Below are 9,872 nucleotides of genomic sequence, written 5' to 3' on the forward strand. Positions count from 1 at the left end.
GAAGCAATATTTCTTTGGTTTTTATTTTTTGACTTGCGTATATATTGTGATGACATGCTGATTATTATTAATTGGAGCAGCTTTGGTCCTCTCCTCGTAATGTCGAAAATGCGTGTGTTTTCGCTAACTACAGAGGGGGTGTGGTCACGACCGTTGGGGGAGGGGCTAGTTGTTTATACCGGATTACAAATTTTAGAGCGAGGGTGTACAGTCATGCACTAGCGGACTAGACCGAGCCACTTTAAAGATTTACAATTATGTTTGTCTTGTAGCCACATTGGATACAAGCTTATGTTTGTTGCAAGATTTTTACTTGCTCTTAAAGGAAAAAAAAGTTGTTTTAAATGAATAATAGTAAAGCAACAGACAGCGTTTTGGCCTCTGATTGTTTCTATCTTTTTATAAATTTTAGATTGAACTCTCTTGTCTCTTTAAGGTGGCTCATTGATGCTTTCAACTCCTGTGCATATTAAAGACAAATATGAGTTGGAAACAAACAAGAAAAAGTCGAGGTGCCTTTTGTTTTTTGTCTTTTTGTTCATTTGGGAATATTAGGTTGGGATTTGTTTATTTTTTAAGGGTGGGGAAGTTGGCTGATTTGCTTTAATCGGTCATTTGAAATTCGAACGGGTTGAAGTCATTTTGGGGCCACTGAAGGGGAAAAAAATAGATGGCCAAGATTCTCACTTTTGAGTCAGAATTCTCTATTTCAAATCTAAATTCTGTATGATGAGAAATATTCTCACAAGTCCGACTGATGAGAATAATGTGAGAATTCTGACTCAGAATGATGAGAATAAATTCTGAATTCTGACATCATTCTCAGAATCCTGTCTCCATTTTTTTCTCCCCAGGGGTCTTAATCTTCTTCTTTAATGTTGCAAATGTTAATATATCTTCTTTTAAAAAAAAGTATATCTGAAGGTGCAGCTTCCCACAAAATTTTGTTATGACATATTAACCCACCAGATGTCCTATCTGTACATTTGACCTCCTATACGCACACACACACACATACACCCCCACATGCTGGTTGCCATGGCGATGCAAACACATTTTTACTTGTGTGCCCCCCTCCATCACCACAAGCCATCGTCGCCACGTAAACTCATTGAGGGTTTTTTTTTCATAGCATTTCGTCTCATGGCACCCTCAGGACGTGATCTATGTGGTTCTGATCCGAAGCAAAATAAAAACCTGCTGTTCAAGCCGATTGGTCATCTGGCGCTTGCAAGTGTTGTGATTTGTTTTAAGAAATGGAATTCAAAGGCAGTTACAGTAGGGAGAAATGATAAATAAATCCAATTTAAAGTTTTATTGGGGGGCCACAAGAGTGTAATTGGTTTGAACTCATTTGAATTGTATTAATTTAGTTGTTTTACGTGTTATCGATTCGCAAATGTTTATTCTTAAAAATATGAACGAAAAATAATGGTTAATGAGGAAAACATTCATTTGTAAAGGTCTTCGTGGCTTTAAGTTCAGGTTTGTTTTTTGACCAAAAATAGTCGTGCTTTTAATGCTCCCCATCTTTTTTTTATATGTCAAAGGAGTGTATTTTTCCCAAGAAACAGAAGAAAACAGCAAAAGGCCCGAAGTTCAACCAAAACCAGTGTTTTTTATTTTATTTTACTTATTGGACAACCCACTTGCTCCTTTAGTTCAATCAAAACAAGGTAGCTCGACTCTACGATCGATTAGTTAGCCTGCGTCATGAAGCGACTTCCGCAAACAAGATCAAAATCCGCGTTGCCAGATTGGTTGGCTTCCTGTCATATTGAGCATTGCTTGTACCTACGTCAGCATTTCTACGTCGCTTTAATCGTTAATCTATCGCCATAGAAAATACTTATCCACGAATGCACTTCGTAATGGGTTATGGAAAATGTTGTCAGTTTTTAAACGCATAACAATGAATTAATTAAAACGAAAACAATAACATCGAAAAAGAACTTTATCTCCCATGATGCTCATCGGCGACACAGTCAGCACAATGTGCTCATTTCTTTTGCCTTTTTTATGGTTCTAACGCTAAAATTTGACTAAAGAGGGAAATAATTTGTCTTAAAGGGGACTTTGTAATTTGGGGTGCTTATTTTATTGAAGTGAAGTCGTATTAAGGTGTTTTGGGCTGGAGACTGTCTTCCCAATCTGGCAACTCTGTTCAGGGGTGACTGAGTACACACGTACGGACTTCCTCGCCGTCTTGTAAACGCCAGTAAACATTAGCGACCGACAGCCACTTTAGGCCTCGAGTGCCATGGTGAAAACCACTAAAAGGCCTGCTTCCTTGGAGCCCAAGCACTTCTTCACACCGGGTGAGTTTTGGTCCATGAACTCGTTAATTGTCGATGCTAATTAGCTCGGGAGCTAGCTAAGCCGTCGCTTTAAAAGGCAGAACCGAACCACTACTCGAGCTAGGCTGGCGTTTGGAACTGCAGTCATTTTAGCTTCCCTTCAGGCGTTAAACGAAGTCAAACCAGCCTCAACTTTTTTTTAACTTAACAGCCAGTATTGTCTGCTTTACGGTGATGGCGTGCGAACCGATGCAATTAGGGTTCGAACTCAGGTGCTCTCTTATAAAACGGATGGTGCCTTTCAAAGTAAAAGGACATGGCAGTTATTAATAGGACTGTCATTTCGCCGGATTTCAAAGAATAGTTGTAAAATCAGTTTTATCCTTTGATTAGCTACAGTTAATTCATAAACTGACAAGTGGGAAAATAACTTTTTTCAGCAGGGTGACATAGCACTTAATAGATTTTCTAGTATTAACTCATTGTCTGCCATTGACAACGGTCGCTGTCGTTTGCGTTTTTTTTCACGCCGTGTCTGTTTGTTGTCAAAATATTGAGACGCCTTTGCTGTTTTTCAGCACACGCACCCTTCACCGCCTGCGGTTTCCACCTGAGGGGTCTCCTTCCCACGGCTTTCGCTTGAGGCTTCCGCGACTTGGCATCGAGAACAAAATGGTGGACGTCTCAAAATGGCCGCTATTCAGTCTAATGGCACCCCAGGAGCTGGCCTGCATATGGAAAGCGTGCGTGTTTGGAGCGTCCGCCAACGAGGCCATCTACATAACTCGGGATGACGAGGTGAGTTTACACCGGATTCCGCGTCTGAAATTGATCAATCGGGGGTCATTTTTCAAGCCTCGTCATTTCGGATCGTTCGTTTTTACCTGAAGTCAATCGTCCCTGTAAAACGAGAGGTAATGCTATTTGAGTTACAATGCCATTTTTGGGGCCGATATCTTTAGACCAGTAGGAGTAATGCAAAAAATTATCTAACCTGTAAATAGCTAAACCGATTTTTTTTGTATTATCATATCATATCTCATGATTCCATCTCATGATTGTTGACGGTGAGAGAAGAAACAAGTCCGGTTGCCGAGCGAGTTTTGACGAATTTATCTGCTGTGGATTGCGCAAGCGACTTTGAAAATGTTTCTTAAAAATTGAACTCAATAAACTCCGCCTCCCTCAATAAAACGAGAGGTAATGCTATTAGAGTTTTTCAGTCATTTTTTTATTTTTTTTACTTCCAATGCCATTTGTTTGGGCCGATCCAACACGTATATCTTTAGACCAGTAAAACTAATGCTAAAATAATGAAACCTGTAAATGGCTAACCTGATTTTTTTGTAGTATTATTACATCATATCTCACCATTCCATCTGCCCGAGCGAGTTTTGCCGAATTTCTCTGTAGTGGATTGCGCAAGTGACTTTGAAAATGTTTCCTCAAACGAAATTGGACTCGATAAAGTCTGCCTTAACGCTCACCCAGAAAGTAAAGAAATCAATCAGATTATTTCACGGTCACATTCCAAATGCACGGTGGCGAGTGGCAAAGCCGCAAAGCAAAGTGCGCTGGGCCCTCCTCAGGTGTTCGTGTTGGGGCTGAACTGCAGCAACTGCCTGTGCACCGGCGACAACCAGAGCACCATCGTTCCCAAGAAGCTGGACTTCCTGAGCGGCAAGAAGGTGGTCAGCGTGAGCTACGGCAGCGGCCCGCACGTCCTGCTGGCCACCGAAGGTACCGTCCAGCCCAGACGCCCCTTCCCATTCCTTTTTTAAATGTTTTTTTTATTGGCCCCAATGATTGATTTTGCGGCCTCCAGAGGGGGAACTTTTTGCCTGGGGCCACAACGTCTACTGCCAGCTGGGAAACGGTACCACCAACCAAGGGCTCTTGCCCGTGCTGGTGTCCACCAACCTGCTCAACTGCAAGGTGACCGAGGTGGCGTGTGGCTCGCACCACTCCATGGCGCTCACTCAATCTGGACAGGTGCGCGCTCTCATACATACCGTTAGCCGAAATGCTAACGGCTAACGAGAAGCACACGTCGCGTCGATACCATTATTTGGACGAACGGTACGAGTCATCCTTTCAGGTGTTCGCGTGGGGTTACAACAACTGCGGGCAGGTGGGTTCCGGTTCCACGGCCACTCAGCCCCACCCGCGCCGCGTTTCCAGCGGCCTCCAGACCAAGATCGCCGTCGGCATCGTCTGCGGGCAGAACTCGTCCATGGCGGTGCTGGACAACGGCGAGGTGACCGCGCGGCCTCCGTCTCCCGCTAGCCGAACGATGGTCCCGGCTTGACCAGACGTCGTTCGGACAGGTGTACGGTTGGGGCTACAACGGCAACGGGCAGCTGGGGCTGGGAAATAACAGCAACCAGTTGACTCCCGATCGACTCGCCGGTTTGCGCGTGCAGCAGGTGAGAAACGACTAAAAATGCGGCGTGTGGCGAGAAACATAAACGGCAAACAAAGGCCCAATCGGGGGTGCCCAAACATTTTTCCATCGTCAATGTTTTTGTTTGTTTGTTTTCTCCAGCTGGTGTGCGGGTATGCGCATTCCCTGGCGCTGACGGACGAAGGCGAACTGTACGCGTGGGGCGCCAACACGTACGGCCAACTGGGCACGGGCAACAAAAGCAACCACCTGAGTCCCGTCGTCATCATGGGCGAGAAAGGAAGGTGGGGCTCGACGCCGTTCCCGAACGCGGCGAAGAAAGGGGGCGTGGCCTGACGCCCGTGGCCCCTCCCCTCCCTCGCCAGGATCGTGGAGGTGGCCGCCTGCCACTCGGCGCACACGTCGGCCGCCAAGACGCAGAGCGGCCAGGTGTACATGTGGGGGCATTGCAGGGGGCAGTCGGTCATGCTGCCCCACCTCACGCACTTTAGCTGCACCGACGACGTCTTCGCCTGCTTTGCCACGCCCTCCGTCATGTGGAGGGTCCTCACCGCAGGTACCTGGAGAAATGCCGTGCGGACACGGGGGGGAATTCGCAATTGGAGATTATGATGGTGCAAATATTAAAAACACTGTCCCCACGTTGCGCCGATTGGTCTATTGCGAAAGAAGGTGGAACCATTAACGAAGGATTACCGTATTTTCTTGGCAGAGTTAGATGACTTTCTGACGGTGGCTCAGTCGCTCAAGAAGGAGTTCGACAACCCGGAAACGGCCGACCTCAAGTTCTGCGTGGATGGCAAATACATCTACGTGCACAAAGCCGTTCTAAAAATCAGGTTAGACGCACGTTGGAGCACAAAAAAAAAGGAAATTCCCCCCAAAAAAGTCCGTGCCACGGCCTAACTAAATCTGGCTACCATTCTCGATGCGCGGTGGTTTCCGGCCAAAGAATATTTGACGTCCGTTTTCACCCCGCTTCAGGTGCGAACATTTCCGCACCATGTTCCAGTCGCACTGGAACGAAGACGCCAAGGATGTGATTGAAATCCAGCAGTTCTCCTTCCCGGTTTATCGCTCCTTTCTGGAGTTCCTGTACACGGACGCCGTGGAGCTGCCGCCGGAGGACGCCATCGGTCAGGCCCGGGACGGCGTCCCTATTCAAAAGCGCTCTCTCTTTTAACGCTTGTTTTGTCCGTCGTCCCCGCAGGCCTCCTGGACCTGGCCACGTCCTACTGCGAGAACCGCCTGAAACGCCTGTGCCAGCACATCATCAAGCGCGGCATCACGGTCGACAACGCCTTCACCTTCCTGGCGGCGTCCGTGCGCTACGGCGCCGAGGTTCGTCCCGCGGTAGGAAGAGCCCCTCCTCCCTCTCTCGCTCCGGTTCTAACGCTTCATCATCCCCGACCGTCCTCGGTCAGGATCTGGAAGACTTCTGCTTTAAGTTTTGCGTCAACCACTTGACCCGAGTGACGCAGACGGACGCCTTCCAGCAGATCGACGGCGACTTGTTGAACGTCATTTTTCGCCAAGCCGGCCGCTGCGGCGCCTTCAAGAATTGACCGGACCCCAATTTCCTTCCATCCCAAAGATTCACCGAATCGCCGGACGACCGTTTGCACTTGTGGGAGGAGCCAAACGTCTTCCTCTCCAGCACTTGGAATCAGAAGTAAGATGTTTCTAAGTATAGCGGTCCAGTGGCATCTTATGGATTTTGTTGACTAGTTTGTACCTACGCGGCACTTTAAGAAAAAACCTCAGGTTACAAAAGACATGTTCAATTTATTAAGAGCGAGAAATAGCGGTTATTTACATCGGATGTAAGACAATTAGACGATTGGGGCACCTGAGGCGACTGCTGGTGGGCGTTTTGCTGCCATTTTTGCCCCTAAATTTGTGGAAAAACAGACTTTGTACAGGATTCATTTACTCAGCTGCATCTTAACCCGTGCCCTGTATGATTCCCCTATTTGTATTTTTTATAGGACATGGAACAATGTTACAAATGTTACAGATTGTTGAATTTTCTGTAGCATTTGGCCTCACAAGGGTTGATGACCACTACTATTAAACAAGATTTGAATTGAAATCCTTTTTTTTTGCACAGAAAGATTTTAGAAGTATCAAACAGCACCACCCATCTTAGATGCATTTAAGGAGCAGTAAAAGGACAAAACAAAAAACTATAAAGACAAATATCTATATATATTATTCTGTTAATGAGTGTGCCTTATGTACTGCATGCAGTACACTACTTTTTAAAAGTAAAATACAAATCTGGAGGAAAATGTTTGTACTTTGAATAAATAAATTAAAAACACTTAAAAAATGAAATTATATCAAAGGAAATTACATGGCTTTTGAACCATGGTTCAACCAAATTGCTAAAAAAAAAACTTTTAGAAAGTACTAACATTTTTCTGGCAGGAATGTCTTACCGACCACTAAAGCTGTTTTCCCCTGAAAAATAAAAGTTTGTCTTTTTTGCGGCCAGTCAAGGAAGGCTTGAAATAGTTGAGAGGCGAGGAGAGGAAGACCAAGCGAGGCGCCAAATCATCTCCTGAGCAACGACACCACGTCTTGCATGGCCGCTAGCGATTTCTGCACCGCCATTTGTTTCAGCTCCAACTCTGACAAAATCACAAAAGTGAAAAGCGTCTTGATAAAGGTGTCCGTTTTCATATACAAAGTGGCAATTGTCGCACAAGGAAAGCCGAGATGACATGATCAGAATATATTCCATACCTGTCAACCTCTGCCGATAACTGCCCTTATAAATGATTATTGATTCCCCTTACAAACCCCCAAAAAACCTTACAAACACCGTACGACTCGTACGAGTCGTACGGTGTTTGTAAGGTTTTTTGGGGGTTTGTAAGGGGAATCAATAATCATTTATAAGGGCAGTTATCGGCAGAGGTTGACAGGTATGATTATTCTTACAAAACCTGGCGTGAATTTTGAGCAGGAAAACAAAAGGTCCTCCATTTTGGATGCATCAAAGAATGACGTCATCGCTCACCTTTTTGCTGTTTGCTGAGCAGCTGCGTTATTTTCCCAGAAGCCATCATCACCTTAAGCGCCACGTCGTAATCTGCAAAGACCGAGCGTCACTTTTTTGCACGTCCACGGGCGGGCGTGGGCCACTCGCCTTCCCGGCTGGCCATTTCGCGCTGGATCCTCAAGGAGACGTCCTTCATGTCGTTGAGGAAGTCGTCGAAGATGGCTTCCGTGCATCCGGCCGTGTGGATTTGCCTCCAGAAGACGGCGGCGTCAAAGCTGCACTCTGTCGATCAGGTCAGAGTTTTCTTATTGACGGTGTCCGGGGGGCGTGGCAACATGTCGTGGGTTCTACGGCGTCATGTGACAACAACGACGACGTCCGTACCTTGGTCTCCCCACGGCGCGACTTGTGCGGCGGTGTTGTCGGGAGGCGGCGGCAGAATGTGGGACTCGTCGGACGTCAAGGGGCCACGGGCGAGTTCCGGACCAACCGAGTGGATCGGGTCTTCGTCCACGCTGACTTGCGTTGTAAACTCTTGCCCTGGGGAAATGGGAAAGTACTTTTCAAGTGAGCGGTGGCAAGGAAAGTTAACATTTGTTGGGAATACCTTTGCTGGATGTGGGAGAATTTTCCACCTTCACCCTGGGAGAGAAAATGTCATTTGATAGATATCCTAACTTATTTTTTGACTGTGATAGGTTCGACGTTCGGATGGATGTCTTTCTCAGGAATCGGCATCCGCCTTGGAAAATTCCACGGACGCCACGTTGCGGGAATCGCACCCAAAACCGCTGGTTTGGAGAAGGACTACTCAACGAGGGAGCTAAGTCCAAAACACACGCACACACAGCTACGCAAAAATGGTCTATCATTGAAAAACGTACCTGAAACCCTGCAGGAAAAAAGAAAGGGCTGTCAATAAAAGCCTTTGGAAAGGATGTTAGCATAAAATTGAGGAACGCAACCCACTCGGTGCCACGCCGGCACGTCCGCCTTTTCGTCTAAATCGGAATCCTCGATGGGAGCTAAACTTTCAGACGGCTCTTCTTCACCTGTGGGAGAAAAATAAATAAACGTGAATAATGAGTAAAGTATATCTGAACCAAATGATTAGAGCAATAGTTTACATTCAGGCCAATACGCTACTCCATATGAAGGACAAGTGAAACTCACTGTTATTACATTTATGACATGAAATTTGGAAAAAAAAAGGCACCTGAACTTGAGGAATCGGACATTCTCTTCCTCTTGTTTTCAGAGGGCCTGTCAGACTGCCTGCAACACACAAAAGTTACGACAACCAATTAAAAATATATATATATATTTTAACCCTTACAGGACTCATGAGCTCACATGCATTGATGGCGCTAGACATCCAATCCAATAACATGTAAGTAGAAAATTATGAAAAAAATACTTCAGAAAATGTAAGCATGTATTTGCAATAATTTTGTATTAAAAGAAAACAAATGTATATTTTTGGGGGGTACAGTATTAGCATATCACAAACCTGTATCGGGAGCCAAAGAATTGTACCCAGTACTAAAAATAATAAATTATGACCTGCATAGAACTTGGTATAACACACAGATAAAGTGGTCATAATGTGTAGAAACTTATTAATAAGACATATTAGACTCCATAGGTTTGCAAATTACGCCTACGTGAAAGGTGACCGGTCCCTGTCATTCTTTGAAGCGCCGGTTTTGGGAGTAATGGTCTCTGGGATCTGGAAAAGGAAAAACAGAAGAAAAAAACAATAATTTTATAATACAGCGCAAAAAAATGTTGAACAAAACAATCAAATGTGATGTGACTTTTTAAAGAGATTTTTTTTTATATTCTGGAGCTAAACACAAATGCAATCTTGAAGAAGTAAGGGTCAACGCAAAAATAAAAAGTCAATAAGGGGAGACGTATACTAAAATAGAAACTATTTCACTCCATAGTGACAATGTGAATTGGTCCCAGTCGTAATGATTAGAGTGGACAAACATATCATGTAGACATGTTATGTTGCAATACCTTTTAGACTTCCTTGAACATTGACTACATTTCAATTGACAATACCATGTTTTAATTCAAATGTCTATTGTCATTCTCAAACAAGAAAACGTTCTCTTTCTTACAGATAGGTCGTGCCGTTGCATAAACTTATAGCACC

General features: G+C 45.1%; 2 protein-coding genes across 3 annotated transcripts; one reads left to right on the top strand and one right to left on the bottom strand.

The window, feature by feature from the left end:
* Positions 1 to 2,417: 2,417 nt before the first annotated feature.
* LOC144086806 (RCC1 and BTB domain-containing protein 1-like) lies at positions 2,418 to 6,791 on the top strand. 2 transcript variants are annotated; one of them, XM_077616932.1, is made up of 12 exons: positions 2,418 to 2,569; positions 2,876 to 3,095; positions 3,887 to 4,037; positions 4,123 to 4,289; positions 4,396 to 4,554; positions 4,625 to 4,723; positions 4,843 to 4,985; positions 5,067 to 5,257; positions 5,414 to 5,540; positions 5,686 to 5,837; positions 5,912 to 6,054; positions 6,126 to 6,791. In XM_077616932.1, exons 1-12 carry the CDS (start codon positions 2,532 to 2,534, stop codon positions 6,264 to 6,266), a joined length of 1,731 nt encoding a protein of 576 aa, XP_077473058.1. In that variant the 5' UTR covers positions 2,418 to 2,531; the 3' UTR covers positions 6,267 to 6,791. The 2 variants fall into 2 exon arrangements, with proteins under 2 accessions (XP_077473058.1, XP_077473059.1); XM_077616933.1 differs by having other exon boundaries at positions 5,912 to 6,042.
* phf11 (PHD finger protein 11) lies at positions 6,776 to 8,446 on the bottom strand. The gene is made up of 6 exons (XM_077617633.1): positions 8,399 to 8,446; positions 8,344 to 8,350; positions 8,093 to 8,248; positions 7,856 to 7,990; positions 7,727 to 7,798; positions 6,776 to 7,334 (listed from the first exon to the last, which is right to left on the bottom strand). The coding sequence occupies exons 1-6, from the start codon at positions 8,444 to 8,446 to the stop codon at positions 7,258 to 7,260; spliced, it is 495 nt and encodes a 164-aa protein (XP_077473759.1). The 3' UTR covers positions 6,776 to 7,257.
* Positions 8,447 to 9,872: the final 1,426 nt, after the last annotated feature.

This window comes from Stigmatopora argus, chromosome 13 (assembly GCF_051989625.1).
Source record: "Stigmatopora argus isolate UIUO_Sarg chromosome 13, RoL_Sarg_1.0, whole genome shotgun sequence".
NCBI classification, from domain to species: domain Eukaryota; kingdom Metazoa; phylum Chordata; class Actinopteri; order Syngnathiformes; family Syngnathidae; genus Stigmatopora; species Stigmatopora argus.